At 43.7% G+C, this 20,338-nt stretch overlaps 1 protein-coding gene across 1 annotated transcript in view; it reads left to right on the top strand.

The window, feature by feature from the left end:
- Positions 1–20,338, top strand: part of DSCAM (DS cell adhesion molecule) — an 812,825-nt gene that overhangs the window by 780,691 nt on the left and 11,796 nt on the right. The window contains exons 30-32 of the mRNA XM_037985374.2: positions 3,192–3,341; positions 10,964–11,161; positions 12,548–12,850. Of these exons, the coding sequence (XP_037841302.1) occupies positions 3,192–3,341; positions 10,964–11,161; positions 12,548–12,850 (651 nt within the window). The remainder of the gene's footprint in view (positions 1–3,191; positions 3,342–10,963; positions 11,162–12,547; positions 12,851–20,338) is intronic.

Here is a 20,338-nt window from a genome sequence, read left to right as displayed (position 1 = left end):
AAAGAAAACTTTTAAACTACACTTAACACTTAAACAAACACATGTCTTTGTACAGGGCATCTTCCCCCACACCCATGCCCCAGAAACATCCTGCAGCTGTTTCCACAGCAGCACTTTGGAAAAAACGCCAGGGACCCAGTCTTAGGGTTTCAGAACAGCCACCTGGAGGTTTCCTGGCTTGTTCACCCAGAACCCAGGTGTCTTCACTCTTCCCAGCCTCTTTCCACCTGAAGTCCATTACCCCACACTGCCTCCCTCGATTATTCTATTTATTCTGGAGTGAAATACCTTATATTTCCTTTCCAATAATAATGAGAAGAATAGCTAACATGTATTGAGAATTCTGTAAATGTCACATAGTTTTTGTAAGCACTTCATGTGCATTACTTAGTTTAACCTTTCAGTCAACCTATGAAAGAAGTCTTGCTTTTGTAATCAAGATGTGGAGAGGTCTATGTAGCATTCCAAGGTCACAGAGACAGGCGCAGAACCAGGTTCCCCACCTGGCCACACTCACCACCATGCTGTCTGTCTCCAGTGACAGCTAGCACAGCAGCAGGCCACCTACTTCCACACCAACAGGCTGCTTCCAAGAAACCCTCAACCAGAAGTTACCCAAGCTTTTAAGTGCCCATGGAAACACTCTGAGGCAGGCTCCAAGGCTGCCTCTTTTCAAACCTGGCTCTGTTTTTTTTGGAAGGTGTTGGCTGGCATGGGTTCCAGGGCAACCCTTCCTTGTGGTCTGGATAAACTGCCTGACTCTCAGCACATAGCCCGGCTGCCTCTTGCCAGGAAGGCAGTGGTAAGAGGCCACGTGGGCAGAACACCTCCTCCGTCAACCCTTGCCCTTCTGCTGCCCCACCCACCACGGGAGACATCTTGACCTAATGGCTCCTAAATTCTGAGGCCTGGATTCTCCTAGCTGGAGTCGCATTTGGTCTAGGCATAGCAGCACTTAAAGCAAGACTGGTCAAGTCCAAAGTGGCTCTTGATGGGCTAACTTCAGTGAAATGCTTCAGTTAAACCATGTATATGAGGAGGCACTACCTGCCCTGAAGTACACAAGATTTTATTAGCTTGCTTATATCAGGATAAGGGATAAGCTACTATGTTTCGCTTTTGATAATCTTTTTTTGGGAAAGGGAAAGGTAGACCTGGAATCTCTTTTGTTTCACCCAGTAGATTGGGCATTAAAACTAAAAATTTCCTTTGAAAAAATTTCAAAAATCAGAATGTAATTCCTTTGACCATGTAATTTTATGAGCCGTTTATATGCATTATTTAATTTAACCCTTCCAGCCAACATAGGAAAAGGTTCTTTTGTAACTGAGACATAGAGAGGTTACATAGCTTGTGGAGGTCACCATGGTTATATAACACGGTTACAATATTTGCTAAATGCGCCTCACTAGACTTAATAATCCTACATATGGCTATGAAAATAGATAGCTAGGCAGATGCCATGAGTGGTCTATGGCCTGCCAGGAGCTGGTCACTGGGGGCTTAACACCAGAGAAATTCTGCCAGTCATTTCCATTTGTAAATATGACCCTTAGCCAGAGATCCATCCCGGTTCATGCAGGATCATCTATCAGCAAGAGCCCTTGACCTGCTTGTGATGCCTGACAATCGGTCGATGGCATTTTCTAATTACCGGGAAGTAGAACTGTGGTGCTTTAAAATGCTCCGGGCTCTGACTACAAGAATCCAATATTACAGTGACATTAATTTCCAACTAGTATGAATGGTTAACCTCACGATCAGATGGGCGCCCAAAATTTTCCATGAAAAGTGTGTAACCTAGCCCCGCAGATCATCTGGTGTGATCTAAAAAGGCCTGCATGCTGGAAACTGACACCTCCCATCATTAATGAAAAACAAATGTAGACATGGAGCCTCTGGTGCTGGGTCCACTTGTAGGACACTGTCTCTGTGGAAGAGCCACCCTCTTGGAGGAGTGGAGTGACCGCCACGGGGCCGGACCTCCAGGCCAAGCCCTGGCTCCTGCTATGGTGCCACCCTCACCGCACCACGCGCTGGGATACTCACAGACATCTTGGCAGCCTTTCCTCTATTTCTCTGCCAAGAAATTTTTTTTCTAACTTCGAGAGGCTTTCCTTTCCTGCCAGAGCCTGAGTAATTGGATTTTGTAAGGTTCATTCTGTTCAGAGCCTTTTTTGGGCATGGGCGTCGAGCTGTGTTGTTTATGACTTTCGCATCCCTGTTGCAGTGTCAGGGCAGGCTGCAGTGTGGTCCCTGCTGACTGATAAACTCCCAGCAACAGCATTCTGGGCTGCAGTCTTTGAAAATTTATGAAAAATCTATATATCCTAGCCAAAGTCTCCCTTGGAGTAAAAAAGCTCTTTAAAAAGTATGGAACATATCACGAGGTAGTAATGAGAACCCTGGACCACCAAATAATGACCCAGCTCAAACAGCAGCTCCTGCTCCAAAGACTGAGATGCCCAGAACCCATCCAAACCCAGGCTCCTGCCTTGCTCACCTTCAAGTGCCCACGGCAGTAGGACTTGGGAAGTCTGACAAGTGAATCACGTAGGAGAAGTCAGTTAATGGATGTTCTAGAGTGATTAAAGCTTACAGGAGGTGGGAAGAAAAGGAACATACCTTGAGTCCTTTAAAATAGAGGAATCAATAAGCTCTGAAGACTGGCATGTTTTCTTCTCTTTATTTCCCCTCCAAACATTTGCCAAGTTCAGAATAAGAGCAAGCCTCAGTAGAGAGAACTGCAGTGGCGATTTTCTAGTCCTGCAAACAGAGCTTCCCAGCAGCCAAAGGGATCCATCTTCATTGACAGCCTCATCACTGGTGAGGGGGCTGGCACTGCAGATGATGTCTCAGAGAAGCTTTTGACAAACACATAAATCCAGAGTTCAAATCAATGTTAGCTTAATGTAAAACCAAGCGCAAAGAGAAAGAAGAGCTCCTTCTCTGCATAGTCATGGTTCTTCTTAGCTCAGTGCTCCCAAAACCAACCCCTAGGAAGAAGCTTCTATTCCTAGCACTCTAGAGTAATGCTGATTCAGTGCTTGAATTTGCAATCATTTTTGTCACTTTAGATGAGGCTATTATTGTGGTTGTCATTAACAGTAACACAAGTGCCAAGGCCAGGGAGTCGTTGGAAGGGAGTTAAACATGTTTGGCTTTCTGTCTGTGTTCCTGCCGTTCTGTAGATGATCGCTCCACGGTTCTGTTGACGGATGCTGACTTTGGAGAGGCAGCTAAGCAGAAGTCCCTGACGGTCACTCACACGGTCCATTACCAATCGGTGTCTCAGGCCACTGGGCCCTTAGTGGATGTTTCAGATGCTCGGCCGGGAACGAGTGAGTGGTCAACAACACTTAAAATGTGTGGGTGTTAACAATGCTGAAAACATAGTAATGCTCTTTCTCTCTCAAATGAAAATGTGTGGCTTTTCATACCTATGCCTGAGAAACAAATGGGTATAATAACATCTCTAGTTGGGATAATGAGCTGTTATGGATGGATCTTGGCTATTATTATGTCAGTTGAATTACTGTTGGTATTGGTTTACTATAAAAAGTGCTAGAAATTTCAGGTACATGTATTTTTTTTTTTTTTTATTTAGGCAACACAGAAAAGGAAGAAGGTAATCCACATTAATGTGTATCTGCTGTATGCCAGTATTGGGATAGAAAGATGATGTCATGCAAGTTATCTTTGCAACAATCCTGTAAGATACCTACTCATGAAGTAGGTATCATAGCCTCTATTCTGCAGATGAGAAAACTGTAGCCTCAGATAAATTATACAAATGCATAAAATTGCACATATAAGTAGTAAAACCAAGATTCAGCAACAGACCTGTCTATCCCCAAAGCTTATGCTTTTCCCCCTGAACATGCTGTTTGAGAAAAAGTATAGTTCTGGTTAATGTTAAGATTATGTTGGATTCTGTTATTAATATTTGCATCCATAATATATGGAAATTAATTACTGCGATGAAGGTGAATCCCCTAATATGTATGTAGAGCTTATTAATTAGATACTCTTATTTCTTCATAATTGGAATCATTCCTAAATCTCTTTAAAGACTGAGAAATTGATGTCCTGATTATTATCATTTTGGAAGCTTTGATGTCTAGCTTTCAAATCTCAAATCAATTTCTTTGGAAAAATTTACATTCTTAGTGTGTTATTATTAGAAAAATAAATATTATAATGTTAAAAGCTATTCTTCATAAATCCTAGCTTGAGAAGCATTTGCAAAATGCAGTGAGCTTTATGAAGTAAACCCGTTGCCTACAAAATAACATTGTAATATACAGAAAACAGTTTCAGCAGGCATTGAAACTCATTTTAAAAATGTTTTCAAGAACATTCTACATTCGAAAGAAGTCTTTTACCTCTTCCTTTTGTCTAATCTTCTTACCCCCTTTCTTCTTTGATCACATTAGTACATTCTAAAGACATAAACGGGATATGAGTGGGAATTAGCTTTGCAAAGGGGTGTGTGCCAGAGCCTTGCTCTTAAAAAATGATTCAGGCCGGGCGCAGTGGCTCACGCCTGTAATCCCAGCACTTTGGGAGGCCGAGGCGGGCAGACCACGAGGTCAGGAGATCGAGATCATCCTGGCTAACACGGAGAAAACCCTGTCTCTACTAAAAATACAAAATATTAGCCGGCCTGGTGGCAGGTGCCTGTAGTCCCAACTACTCAGAAGGCTGAGGCAGGAGAATGGCGTGAACCCGGAAGGCAGAGCTTGCAGTGAGCCGAGATTGCACCACTGTACTCCAGCCTGGGTGACAGAGCAAGACTCTGTCTCAGGGAAAAAAAAAAAAAAAAAAAAAAAAAAAGATTCAAGGACTTTGACGTCTCTTCAGCCATTGGCTTCTCCACTGTGAACTGCCTGGTGTGGCTTGCTGCTACTTCAAGACACTGCTCCAATGGGTTTAAGAGCCACTTTTTTGCTGCTACATCAGAAAAAGTTATAGATATTGAAAGGATTCGATTTTTAGAGCGATGCAGCCTTGGCTTCAGCATTCTGTTAGAAACGGTAGCGGAAGAGTAGGCAAAAGAGACAACAGAGCAGATGCCCTGGGTCTCTTTCTCCACCTTTACATGCATCAGAATCACCTGGTGCCTATTTAAAATATCAATTCCAGGCCTCCACCAAGAGATTCTGGCCTAAGAATCTGCATGGTGGCAGATACCCTGGGTGATTCTAATGCTGGCTGTTTAGACCCCACATTGAGAAACACTGCCTCAAGGGTTAGAAATGTTTCCTGTGTGTAACGCAGCAGGGCAGGACCCCTCCAGCACATCAGTTCTTCCTGTCAGGTAAAAAGCAACGTGCATTTCTACTTTCCTTTCAATGGTCAGCTAGCAACCGAGAATGCATAAAGCTAGTCATAAATAGTTAAGACAGGAGAATAAGCAGCCCAAAACAAAAGCACTGGCAACCTTCCGGCTGCATGGTCAGCCTCAGAGTAATGGGGAAGTTGATTTGTTGGCATGTAAAATATCAACAGAGACATGAACCTGAGTCACAGCAGATACTGTAAACCAGTGGTCAGTGAGTGGCAGGCAGGATGCACGTGGGAGAGACGTGTGTGTATCTCATTGCTATACAGTTGGAAGCAGGGCTGGGAATGTTAATGTGTTCATTCAGCTTTCAAAAATATTTATTCAGGTTTCACTTTACATATATGGCTCAGTGCTGTGTGATGGAGATACACCATGAGTAAGACACAAAAAGACATTCATTTCATTCTAGTCAGGGGGCAGACGTTAGACATGGAACTACAGTATTTCTCATATCTCAGTAAGTCCTAGACAGAAAGAGAATGAAGCCATGGTGAGTCAGCGGGCATGTGGAGCAGTGGGAGGGGCTATCTTGGGTCCAAGTCATTCGGGAAGACCTCCAGTGAGGAGAAGACGTGAAACAAGATCAGAGCCACAGCGGGAGCAGAGGGGGTGGCAGGGAAAAGCTCCCAAGGTTCCCCGCATGATGAGGATGGAAGTTGGCACTGGAGCACAGTGAAAGGCAGGGAAAAGGTGAGACAGAGAAACAGCTATCCTCATCTTGCAGGGTACTTACCCTAAGCCAGCGTGTGGCAGGTGCATTTCATTCTGAGAGTGCTGAGATGCTGTCCTTGGGGCTTAGTCTGATGATCACAGGGAAACACTGCAGCTTATAGAACAATGTTTGTTTCCTTTGTGATGAATTTCACTAAATGATGTTTACCAACATCAAGCAAATCTACTCAAATGCATGCATCAATCTCTGGTTCCCCCCTCACTCTCCAAAATGAGCTTATTCATTTAGCACTTGCAGAACCCTCTGTGTTAGTAAAAGGTCTTCTGGATCATTTTTTTGTTAAATGTTCCTCAAAAACCACAGTACGAGGGACTGACAACACTCCATGTTTTATTTAGAATTAGAAATGATGGGTGACTGGCCCCACAGTGGGTTCAAGAGTCTGAAACTCATGAACTTTCTGAAGCACAGTTCCCCCACTAGCTTCTTGCACCAGAGCTTCTCACCTCTGCCCAGGTGTTTCTACCTCAGTGAATTCCATGGAGCAGGTTCTTCTCACCGCAGTTGGGCATATTTGCAGAGATTCATTTGTATTCTCTATTTTCTCAGCTAGAAAAGACATCATGATTCTATTTTATATGTTAGGACTGTGTTGTCATTGCAAGAATTTATTTTTAAGAAGAGCATCTAAAACACGTTGCTTGCACACCAGAATGACTGCATTGTAGAAGTTATGTTTCTAGGCATTTTATTAGTTTGCCAGAGGGTTGAAACAGATTCTTATAAGGGTGGGAGAAATCATAACAATTTGTTGTTTATCTCTGTCAGTGTGTGAAAACATATCCCTTGGCTGTTCTGCTGCACTGAATACTTCTCTGTCTCTCCTGTGGATTATAATACACTGGAAAACTAGGACTCTATTCATGTGCTCATCTGCATACCAGCCACAGTGTCTGACACAGGCATGTAGTGGATAAATACCAATCAGCCATCATGTTCTGAGATCACAACAATGGGAATGGAAAAAAAAAAAGATGTTGAGTCATGTTTACTGCACAGGAATCATAGGCAGGGCCGGCTGAGCCTGCCCCTTGTGCCCAGAGCACTTGGGCACATTAATCTCATTCAAACTTCAGGGCAGCTCTTAAGGTGGGTGATGACATCACCTAGCCTCAGAAACTAGGGGATTAGGCAGGTCTGACAAGGTCACTTGGTCAGTGACACAGCCAGGGAGTAGTGAATATGAACTTCCAGCCCAGGCAGCCTAATTCCAAAGCTCTCATTCTCAGTCATTCTACATTGCCTTTAGGTAGAGATGCTACATATAGGATATGTAGAGACTAAAGAATAGACTTCACACATACACACATTCAATGACAAAAGCTTACAACATGGACTCGAATCTTTACTGTTGAGACTCTGAAAAAAAAAAACAAAATGCCCTCTGTCACCCAGGATGGGACTAGCAATGGCCCTGAGGGAAATACCTGGGGTGGGTGAGGTGCATCCAGTGGTCCAGGATGCAATAAGTGCTAGATAAACATTTGTTAGTTACATGAGGGAGTGTTCAGATCTCCCAGTTTCATCCTCTCTATGAGACAATTAGTAAATTTGTTATGTAAAGCTGGACCTCCACAACTACAAGATATGGAAACCAATGGCACGGACGAAAGCAGATTAAAAGCATGATCACAGTACACATGACACGTTCTGTAACCCTATTATCTACAAAATCCTCTGTCATCCAAATTTGGGATAATTAAAATAACCTGATTCAATGGGCAGAAGCTTAATTAGGGTTCAGACCCCAGGTTGAAAGGCTATGAGCTATTTATATCCCATGCCCTCCAACTCACGGGCTGCTGAGCAGGCGTGATGCTTAATCACCGAGTTTTATTTATGTTAGAATGCTGGGAGCCTAGCAAAATACTTTCCATGAAGGGGCAGTAAATCCCAGCGTTTATTTGCTTAGTAGATGAGCTAGTAAGTTACACAAAAAAGGCTACCCGTGGAATCCAAGTAAAAATTGTATTTTAGCTGCTATCTTAGGCATTATCATACAGCAGAGTTCAGTTCAGGTACAAAACAATGGCTCTAAAAACCCAATTATTAAAAAATAAATGTGTCAAATACTTCAGTATTCTACATACTGAGACAATTTTGATCCTAGGATGCCTGCCTAGCGCAGAACAGAACTGAGGTCTGTGATTTAAGGAAACTAATATCCTGACCTATATTTTCAACATTATCAGGCCACCAGTAAAACTGTTCTTATCTAGAAAAAAGAGATTACAAACAAAATTAACTTGAAAAGAGACCTGGCTTTGAATCAAGGCTGACATGTGCGTCTTTCCCATGGAATTTTCCAAATAGGGTGATCTTAATGAGGAAAGGGGCTATGATAGTGAAGATCTTTGCCCCACCATTGGGGAGTGAGCTCAAGGAGAAGAAACGAGGGTCAAGGTTTGGGGGATTGGAGGAAATATTGTATCCTTGAAGTGGGACTAACAAACCGTACCCCCCAACCACCCCCCAACTTCCATGCCAGACATAAACCTGCTCAGAATGAGCTGCAACAGTTGTAGTTGCAAGAAACTTGAATAAAAATGAAAATTTTCAAAACTTATGTAAGGGACTGGGTAATTTTCTGGAAAAAACTCATTAGCATTTAAATAACAAGCTCCAGTTATTTAAGCTCCACTTATCAAGTCGATAGTGCCTGGAAGACATTTAGCCTCTTACCCATCATAATGTTTTTCTGTCTTTTTGAGGACCTCTTTCCTAGCATTTCGGTGAAGAAACCCAATTATCATTCATACCTGGTTGTGTAGAGCTCCAGCATAACTCATTTACATTCTCATCAAGGCCAAAAAAAAAATCTTCTAATGAAGTCTTCCATGGAATTGTGCAAGTAAGGGATGAAATGTGTCTTAAAATCAATGCCCCAGAGAATATTCACCAAGATTGAGTATTCTGATGATTTAGGAAATCTTAAAATCTCTCTCTTTGGCTGCCATCTTAATGTGCCTCTCCAGCAGCACAGAATGATAGATTAAGTTCAAAGTCCAATTAACTAGAAACTGGCAATGAGGAAATCTTCCATTTAAAAACAAAGTCATTGCACCTTCCCAGTGTTAGCCTTTCAAGTTCCAACATGGAATTATAAGCAAGCCAGGGTCATGTAGACACTGTACTAGGAAACTTAGACACTCAGGATTTGGCCATATGTGGTCAAGTAACAGGCATTATCTGAACTGAAAAGGCAGAAGGTGTGGGTTATAGTTTTATCACTTAACAGCTGTGTCACTTCTCTCTGAGCTTCCATTGCCTTCATAAAGTAATCCTAGGTCTATGAATTCCTTCAGAAAACTCTGTATGTCAGGAATTATTGTAGGTTCTATGGATGGATCCAAAGAGAGATACCATTGCCCCTGCCCTGGAGACACTGCCAGGCTCATGAAAGCATATAAATAAATCGGTGCAATAACATTACAGGCTGGCCCTGTCAGTTTTGCTCCTTTGAAACTTCGTGAGGGCCCAACAATGAATACAGTCTGCTGGGTTTAGAAGTGGCCAGACCATACTGAAATATAACTGCATCAAAATGCTCTTTGAGAAGCAGAGAATTCAAAGGTAGAAAAGACCCATCTAGGACCTTAGACTGCCTCCAGGCTGGAGCCCCCGAAAAATCATTCCAGGTAACTGAACCTCTTCTTAGCTCACCAAAGGGTTGAGCTAAGGACTCCGTCCGCCCCATCGACTTGCTGCCTTTGGTTCCAGATTTAGAGAAAATGAAACCCATCTGGCACCAGCTTCACCCTTTGTTCTCCACATTAAATAACCCAAGGTGTCTGTGTTAAAGTTAGGACAATTCCATTAAAGAGATGTGTTATCATACGCAAGGAGCTTAAGGAGAGTTGGGACATAACAATATGGTCCATCTGCTCTAGGAGCTTTCAATTTAATGAATAAAACAGTCATCATTAAAACAATGAGTAGTAATATGAGAAACAAAAATACAGGCAACATCTGTATTAATTTCCTAGAGCTATTTTAACGTAGTACCACCAAATGGGTGGCTTCACAGCACAGAAATGGATTTGCTTGCAGCTGTAGCACTCTAGTCTCCACCTCCGTCATCCCATGGCCTTCTCCCCTCCTGTGTCTGTGTTCTCTCTTATAAGGACACCAGTCATAGTGGATTAAGGGCCAACCCCATTCCAGTATGACCTCGTCTTAGCTAATTTCATCTGTAATGACCCTATTTCCGAACTAGATCACACATTCTGAGGTCCTGGGGGTTAGGACGTGAACATATCTTTTGGGGGGACATGATTCACTCATAACAACACCTAAGGTTGTAGAAAGGAGGTCACGTTAGAACACATGGGGCTGAGCTTCCTTGTTTTGCAGAAGATGATGATGCCCAGGAAGTTTAAATGATGTGCATTGGGTCATAACATTTTTTTTTTTGTACCATCATTCATTTAATTGCGGTTGCAAACATCGTAACTGAAGTACCTCTCTCAAGTCATTCTCTAGCATAGTAATTGGTTTTATTTCCTTTATAATCTTCATCACTATTTGAAATTTTCTTGTTTTGTCCTGTAATTGTTGTCAGTCTCCCCTCATTCCATTTCTAGCTTTTAGAAGCATCATAACATTATTAAAGGCCAAGAGCAAGACTCAAATATGTAACTTCTGAATCCAAGCAGGGTATTCTTTTCCTTTCAGGGCTGATTAAACACGTAAGTATCAGATGAAGGTTTCAAGCCATAAAGGAAAGGGAAAGTATCCTCTGCACAGGAGAAGTCAAGGAGGTTTTCCTGGAGGGTGTGGGAAAGTTGGCAGGGCTGGGTGGGTGGCACTGACCTCCGCTCTTGCTCTCAGCTGACCACACTCCTCTGCAGACAAAGACAGACACAATTCTTGGCTCTTCACAGATCCCACCACCAGGAGGAATGCCAAGGCTGGGCCCACAGCAAGAAACCGCTATGCCAGCCAGTGGACCCTCAACAGACCCCACCCCACCATCTCAGCACATACCCTCACCACAGACTGGAGGCTGCCAACACCCAGGGCTACAGGATCAGTAGACAAAGAGAGCGACAGTTACAGCGTCAGCCCTTCGCAAGACACAGGTAGGCCCTGACGCTGCCTCTTCCATCCCTGGAGACCAGCACAGCCCCCACACCTCGAGCTTCATGGGCTCCTTGGGGAGGGGAGAGAGGGCGTCCTCCCTCCTACTGATGTTCTTTGGAAGGTCACTTTCAAATTGTTAAGCGGTTTATCTAACAGTTACCAATACAACTGCGTAGCCTTTACTCCACACAAGGCAACACAGAGCCAAACTGCATCTCTTCTGCAGGTGTCCTGAATCTTAGACCCAGGCTTATTTCTCCATTTAGTTCCTACCCCACTGGGAGAAATAGAGACATTTTTAAATTTGCACCCCCGTGATTGCAATAATTGCTGATTACACTCTGAGGGCGTCTGACCCACTACCTTCTCCAGGATTAAGACACTGCACTTGAAGTTACATGATGAGGTCGCAGCACCCTCTATAGGGAACATAGGCTGATCCGTTTGACAATTAAACAGGGGTTGGTTATAAGGTAAGTCATTCGGTCTATGCCATCAACCACCAAGTTTTCACTTCAGAGAGAAGACAGGGCCTAAGAATAGCACTGGGTTGCCCAACACTCCCCCTTACATTTTGAAAAGAAATTACATCTGAATCTAATAGCTGTAGGAAATATTAATACTCATTTTTCTTTTGTTCTTGATGATATACTTCAAAAACAGTGTTCCAGAGGTGGATCGTCGCCATGTGAATTTATTTTTATGGCTGTGATTTCTCTTAGAAGAGTCTCAGAGTTCCGCAGAGGTGACCTTAAAACTTTTTAGTGCATTTGAAATGCAGACATCTCCCTGACCAAGATGACGTGGCCCAGCTCAAAGGCATGTGGGCACCGGTTTTTGTCCTGATGGTTTTCTAGTCCCCATAGAGGGTAATCACAACAGAAGATGCATCCCAGGGGTTGCGGACCATTCTGCACTTGTGGCCAATTTCCGTGCAATGTCACGTCTTTATTTCTAAATATCGTCACATCTTCCTTCCTGAGCTGAGGCCCCAGAAGCTGAACTGCAGCTCAAATCATTCATGCCAATTAAAGAGTCTCTAGGGCACAGATCCATTTGCAGGTTGGAGCAGAGAGAGGGGTGCTGCCAGTCCTACTGTTTTCACTAAAAGCAGGACTTTTTTAGAGGGAATGCATTACTTATTTATGGAAATGTCCCAAGCTGGAACATCTGACTACAGCAGTTTGGTTGCAACAAAGCTTTCCTTAGCCGGATCTGCTGAGGCTTGTGAAGCTGGCCTCAGGAGCCTCTGACAAGGAACCAGAACTCCTACCAGGTTCCACCATGATCTGGAAGAAAACAGCCGCAAGCCAGGAAGGGCCATGCCGTTGGTTCAGACTTCTGATGGTGAGTCATCCGTCTTGTTTTTCTCTTTCATGGTGTAGATCGAGCAAGAAGCAGCATGGTCTCTACAGAAAGTGCCTCCTCCACTTACGAAGAACTGGCCAGGGCCTATGAACACGCCAAGATGGAAGAGCAACTGAGGCACGCTAAGTTCACCATCACAGAGTGCTTCATATCAGACACGTCATCCGAACAGTTGACGGCAGGGACAAATGAGTACACGGACAGTCTGACCTCCAGCACCCCTTCCGAATCGGGAATCTGCAGGTTCACTGCATCTCCCCCCAAACCTCAGGATGGAGGAAGAGTAACGAATATGGCAGTTCCAAAGGCACATCGGCCAGGTGAGCAAGACCACGTGGGGGCCGTCGCTTAGGGAAGTGCACCTTCCTGGTTCCCTCTCATCTGCTATGAAAGCCCTTCTCAGTGTTCAAACCAAATGGGTCCTCTGTTTATTGATGGCTGCATAACAAACCATCCCAAAGTTCACTGGATTAAAACTACAGCAGTCACTTATTTTATGAATCTGAAATGTGGGTGGAGTCTAGTGAGGGTGCCATGCTGCAGAGGCTCTCCTGGGGCTGGGCATCCACTTCCAAAGTGGCTCACTGGCCTGGCTGTGTTCTCCCTGTGCTGGCCTCTCCACAAGGTGCTTTGGCTTCCTCACAGCATGGTGGCTGGGTTCTAGCAGCAAATGGCCCAAGACACAGTCTGTGGAAATAGCCAGTTTCCTTAGGTTGGGCCTGGAAACACACAGCTATCATTTCTCTTGTATTCTATTAGGCAAGCAGTCACAGAGCCCAGAAAGCCCTGATTGCAGAGAAAGAGCCCCCGCCACTGCTTGAGGGGAACTGTTAAACATGCGAGGGCTGGATTTTAAAACGGCCACACTGAGGGCTTCTGAAAGGGGAGAGGTGTTACTGTAGCCGATGTTGATGTTTGGGACTTGGCCTCACTGAATTACACAAGGTGATGGTAACTGGCTAACATTAGGTCAGCCAGTAGTTTGGTCTTCAACTCGAACACCTGTGAATCATCTGGGTTGTGAAAGAAAGCTGCACTTTCTGAGGTCTGCAGGGCCTGGCAGATAATAGAATGCAGAGGCTAAGAACCGGGTCAGAGGAGTGATGGGGACATGGGCCATTTCAGGTTCACTGCTGTCTAAAGGAAAAGACTCTAGCAGGACCCTGCCAGCTGATCGCAAGCGGAAATGGGGGCCTTAGTGTGGGCTTGTGTTTTAAGAGAAGCCAGAAATCTTGGTTTTCTATGGAAATTCACAGCTTTTTTAGTGTTGGCTTGGATAGTTGTAAACCATTGTACAGGGCAAATAAAACACATCTTCAGATGGAATCCAACATATGGCAGCCAATTGTGGTTCTCATCTGAAGAACCACTTTTTCTTTTTCACCCTGAAATAGCTGCCTGTAGACTTTCCTTCACAGACTAATCTATCCACTCTTATGGAATCCAGTTTTATTTCTCATTTTACCCATTTTCTACACCACTGTTCTGATTCCATTTCAAAAACGTATCTTCACTTTTGAATGACTGCAGTTCCCTTGGGTTTTATGGGATAAGGCCTAGCTGAAATGAGCTTTAGAAATGCATAAAAATATATAAAATAAGAATTGTTTATCCAGCAAATAATCTTCCATACCAGCTCAAGATTCTTGCCAGCATCCAATAAAGAATGATGGCTTCATTTATTTTCATTCTGTCTACCTCCTCGGGGAAAAGACGAGCTGTTATTTGTGGGTGTTTTTATTTCAACTATTTTTTTTTTTTTTTTGGTATTGTTGGCATTTATTTGCAAGGCAAATGGAGAAAAATGCAGGATAAATGCCATGGCTTTCTGCAGCTGTTCAGCCTGAATGTGAGGAGGACCAGAGAGAAGACTGATGGGCCTGTGGGCATATTGGATAGGCGTTCTCAGCTTCAGTTCCTGCATCTGTAAAATGGGAATGGCATTGGTGACTATGTACTGGGCTTCTGTTAGATGCATGTAGCATAACACAGGTGAAGAGGTCAGCAGAGGAGGCACTCAGCCATATTAGCTGTTGTTTCTGGCGCTGTCTGGTGGCTGTGGTTGTTAGAATCCCCATGGTGACTCCAATTGTACTGCTGGCCACCTCTTCCTTCTTGCTTTTATTTTTCTCCAGTGACCACTGAAGTCCTAGCAGGCACCCACCTCAATTGTGTGTCACCCAGTTAAGTACTTTATGCTTCTACCTGAGATAACATGCCATCATTTTCCCTTTGTGTGTGATTCAGGGCACAGACTGAGCTTCTAGGTTAAAAGACTGTCCTATTTGTGCAGGCCTTTACATAATTAGAGGGTTGAAGCTTCTTTTTGATGACATGCTGTTCGTATTGTTGGATTGTCTCTTAAAAATTTGACCTTTGCTCATGACATTGTTGCCTGGATCCATTAGAGCAATGGAAGATCACAGCTAAGTTACTATTGTCTTAATATACTTTTCAGAGTAACATGATTTTATAAATACAGGTTTGAATAATCTCTTAAATCAATGCAAGTTCAAATGTCCACAAACTTTGTTTTATCTACCCTAGATGACTGCATTATTATTGAACATCTGATATGCTTTAGAAAATATTTCAGCCTTTGGAAGCCTTTCCATTGCTCCTTTATAATTCAACTAAATTCAACGTTGGGCACAAAATACAAGGTTCCTATTTACTTTTCTGCTAACTGGAGGCTGTGATACAATTAGCAGCTCCTTGAGTTGTGCTTTTAAATCACATTATTTTCCTATGTGCCCTCTTCACGCTAGATGATATCAGTCATATCTGTTTCCGTTTATAGTCTTCCAAATCTCTTGATATATTTCTCCTCACCTTTAGAGCTTCTTTTTTGATGGTCCTTTTTTTCTCTCTCCCTTTTTATTTTTTCTGTCTTCAGTACAAATAGTTATGATCCCCAAACTTTTAAATTCTCTGCAAATTGGGATCAAGTTACATGAATTTGACCAGATTGTGGCTTCAGAAAAATAGGAAACATGTCTGAATTATCTTCATACTTCCTTCTCAAGGTCTAGCAGATACCTGATTAGGCAAGTAGTTATCATGCAAGAAATATTTATAAATGAATTAACACTATTGAATATCCAATAGTATTAATTCATTTTTAAAACTATATATATATATATATATATATATATATATATATATCTCCAGTGTGTGTGTATATAATATACACATATATGACACTGTGTCTGGTACATAGGTGCTTCATAAACATTATTGTATGAATGAATATATTATGGTTGTGACAACAAAACCAACTGGTGAAAATGAAAATATTTCAATTACTAGAAATAGTCAAATACAAAAGGACATTTAAATCTACTCCAACTTTCAGCACCTTTAATCAAAGTGACTTATTTTCTGTTCTTGCCCTTAGCAAATAAAAAAGACATATCTTCAATAGATAAAGGGGTGCTCTCCCATGAAGTGAGGATAGCTATCCACAAAGGAGGCATTATCTGGCTATAATTTTACTGATACCTGAATTTTAAATTTGCCTGTACAATTACAAGTCCTAAAAATGCAGCAAATTATTGTCTTCTTCCATAAGGGATGACTTTTCCCATCTCTACAAACAGAAAACAAAATTCTATTCCTCTGAGAAATAGCTGCAAAGTTTAACATCTTTTTTTTCCTCTCAGTCAAGGTGGCTTCCAATTCTTTGATTACAGTACCCATTCTTGGTTTCAGGTAGCATTTTGAGCCTGTTGCAAACATTCTTGGATTACTGCTGCTGCTTCTTTATTCATGATGTTTATCCTATGCCATCAAGAGAAGCCATTGCATGAAGCTACTTAATTCAATTTCAAGTTTCAGACGTGCACCCTACCACAGCCTGCCCCACTAGCGGTAGGGAAAGCATCAACCCCTTGGCATCTCTGTGCTCACGCCCTCTGGGTCCCAGACACAACGTTATGAGTTTCAGCCCCTTCCTTGGGGAATGCATTTGAGTTTTGTTTTTTTTTTTAGTGGGAAAGGGCCACTGCCCAGTGCCAACTTGTTAATTCACTGAATGGCCAGTAAGTCGAAACAGTTACTGGATTTTAATTTTAGGATCCATTCATCTTGCATCACTCTCTCCTGAGGGTGTGAGGGTGGAGAGTAAGAGGCGGGGCCCAAGGCATGCAGAGAGGCCAGGAGCCCTTACCTGGAGGAGCCCTTACCTGAAGAAAGAGCCTACCTCTGCACAGGGCAGCACTATTCTGACCAAGGCTGGCCACCTTATTCTCAGTTGTCATTTTGACCATGCTGTTTTCCCTCTCTGAAGTCTGTGTATCTCTCATGTTGGCTCTTAAATCAAAACAAGATACCAGCAATCCAATCTTCAGAGCTAAATAACCCCCACTCCCAGTTTCACTTACCTACATCTCCCTCACTACCTGAGGGCTTGGCTCAGGCAGCTGGGGTGCCAAGCCTCGGCACCGGCACCTTCCTCCTGTTTTGCACATCACTAAAACTCAACGTTGAAATGTTTATCATCAATATTATAGTAAAGGTCTCCTTTCAAATGAAAATCTCTTTGATGCCTACACGTGTGTGCATGGGCACACACAGGCATGCACACATACACATTCACACACAAGCACACGTGCGTAGGTACTTGTGCACACACATGCGTATATGCATGGACACACATATATGTTCACACATGCACATGTATGTGGGCACATAAGCACATGCTCCTATGCATGGATACACACAGACACACACACATTCTCACTGCACTGCTCCGGGTTTTCTAGACGAAGGCTTGCTCCCTCCCTCTCAGCCTCCCTGCTTCCCTGTGTTTCTTCGTCATGCATGTGTTGAGTGGACACTAAATGACTGGTCCTGTTTTGGGAAACTGAGGATGCAGTGATAGACAAGACCCACAGAGATCCACATTGAAGACGCTTCTGTTCCTGGAAGGGAGACGGACACTGATCAAGTAAACAAATAGTATTTGTTCCCGACCATGGTGAGTGCTGGGCGGAGCAAATCCGGAAGGGGATAAAACGTGAGAGAGGAGTATTTTGGAAAGAATGGCCCAGAAAGGCCTCTGAGGCAATGAGATGTAAATGATGGGATGGAAAGAGCCCTGCAAAGATCCTTCTGGTGGTCCAGAGAGCTGAGCAAAGATAAAGGCCAGGAGAAAGGAATGAGCTTAGTGTACACAACAGGGATCAAGAGTTCCCGCTGAACTGCCAAACATACATGACCTTTCAAACACTCCCCTAGAATTTTAGGTTAAAAGAACCCTGGGGCCATCCAACAAAGCCTCCACATACTGCTGTTCACGCCCACTCTATGTCGACCTAAATATTGGCATGTGCTAATCCTGATTTCTGCTGGAAAACCAGGTCTCTCTGAGGAGTATTTGCAATTTTAGCTTCTTAAGGGCTCTTGTAGAATTTCAGTGTCTTCTTAATAGCTCTCCCTCAGACTCAAAAGGTAACAGTAGCACCTGCTCTGAGGGGTTCCCAAGCTTAGAACTCTAAGCCCGTTGCCTAAAATAAAAGCTTAGCACATGTGTCCATTGGGTCTTTTGCAGCCACCACTCCGCACCCAGCCTCCTGCCACTGTGTTCAAGAGGCCGTCCCCTGTACCTCTGACCTTGACCGGTGGTCTGGCTGGTTCATTGTATTTGCTGTGGTTGCTGGGCTGGTGTCTGTGTCCTCTTGTTCCAGAATATGCATTCCCTGTGTTCTGATTGTATTTTCTCTGACTTCTGAGCCCCTTAAAAGCCTCACTGTTTTTCTTGGGTAGCTTATTGGGGTTCAGTTCCAATCCTGGGCTGCGCCAGTTCCTTGAGAGGTGGAAAGTGATGGGGGAGGTGTGTACCTGAGAGAACAGTGATGTGGGGGTAGAGGCCTCATTGTCCCTGCTGAGTGATCAGAAGGAAGCTCCCAGATTCCAGCGCTGCAGACAACAAGAGAGAAGGCTGCCCAGGCAACTGAACATTCATGGCATTTCAGACAGATCTAGTTAAAACACAAATATATGACACTCGTGTATTGAACCCCTACTGATTGAATATCTCCTGAGTAAAAAGCCACTGGGTATTACCCTAAGACATAAAAGGGTTAATATCTTAAATTAACACTCCTCACAGTCTCATTCACTTATCAGAATAGTGTGTATCAAAGACTGCAGGCAATGGGTTCTGAAGACATGAGACAGGCAAATCTTGAGAATGTCAAGAAGTAATACAAACCCCAGCTCATAGAATATGGTCAGTCGCCACCTGCACACACATACACATGCACACACACAAACACACATAGCCCAGTGAGGCCTCGTGAGAAGCTAAAGCCCCATGAAGGCCCAGGGGCATACAGAAAGGTAAGAAGAAGACAGCAAAGACCATCGTTTTCCAGTGTGGCCTCCTGTACATTCTGCTGGCACCAAGGCCTAAGGCATCCTGTATCCCAGACCAGAAAGGGGAAGCAAGCCATCAACTCCAGTAAGAGTCAACCTTCTCCTGTTTAACCTCCTTCCATGGCTTTCTGCTGCTCTCACAGTGTCTGAGGGGTCAGCCATGTCTTCCTTGCCTTGACCTCTCGTCTCTAGCCTCCAACCTTGACCCCTAGTCTCCAGCATCCAACCTTGACCCCTGGTCTCCAGCCTCCATCCTTGACCCCTGGTCTCCAGCCTTCAACCTTGACTCCTGGTCTCCAGCCTCCATCCTTGACCCCTGGTCTCCAGCCTTCAACCTTGACTCCTGGTCTCCAGCCTCCAACCTTGACCCCTGGTCTCCAGCCTTCAACCTTGACTACTGGTCTCCAGCCTCCATCCTTGACCCCTGGTCTCCAGCCTTCAACCTTGACCCCTATTCTCCAGCCTTCAACTTTCTGACCTCCTACAACTCCACAAATATACATTCACTCTGTCTGGAATTCTCTCATTTCCAGCCTAACTCAGCTCCTTCTGTGGGATGATTGAAGATACCCATTGTAGTAGAAACAGCTCTGTCAGCTTCATGGCAGAACAAGGGCAAGCCCCCAGGCAGGGTTCTGCTTCAGGTGGTCCCCAGTGTGTGGTTCCTCATGCCTCTTGTGTGGGAACTGGATCCATCTTTGGATCTCATGAATCGTTCCACAGTGGGTGCTCCAAAACCATTGCTAAGTTCTGCGCTTGCCTAAAGGACAGGGAAGATTTTCCAATCCCACTTTTATTCAGAGCTACTTTATTTGAGAACAATCATGAGCCTCAACAAAGTCAAAGCCCTACTTTTATACCTCAGTGTAGCTTTTAAAGTTCACCAGCAAGCAGAAGGATCACAATATCGATGAGCTCTTAAAAAATGCATGAGGGCTCCCTGAGTACAAGCCAAGAATTGTAATCAAATCCCTGTACATGGCCTCTGATATCAGTCTCACATTATTTATTTAGGGTTTTTCCTGGTTGCCATTTGGGAGTGAAGATTCATTTACCAAGAGAGATTATTTTACTAGTTTTCATTACCATGCTGCAACATTAATATTAAACTCAAAAAGTGTTAGATCTCTTCTGCCTCTGGTATGGGTGGACTCTATGCTCCCCTTTGGGAACCAGCTTTTTGACACTGTAGTGTTGTTACAAGTCTGGTCTCTGTGTTTTTTACTGAAATTGCTCGAACTCAAGGAAATCATCCTTTGCTTCGTACTTTTGCATCAATATCCAGCTCTCTCCAGGCATAGACCTCAAACCTTGTTAGAAATTGATGAAAGTTCCTTTTTATGTGTCCCCAGAGGAGACTGAAGCCCCCAAAACTGTGATTCACGTTCATTCCCACAAATTTGGGAAAGCATCTGCATGTTCACAGCCTC

Source organism: Chlorocebus sabaeus, chromosome 2, assembly GCF_047675955.1.
Source record: "Chlorocebus sabaeus isolate Y175 chromosome 2, mChlSab1.0.hap1, whole genome shotgun sequence".
NCBI classification, from domain to species: domain Eukaryota; kingdom Metazoa; phylum Chordata; class Mammalia; order Primates; family Cercopithecidae; genus Chlorocebus; species Chlorocebus sabaeus.
This window is presented reverse-complemented; position numbering and strand designations above follow the sequence as displayed.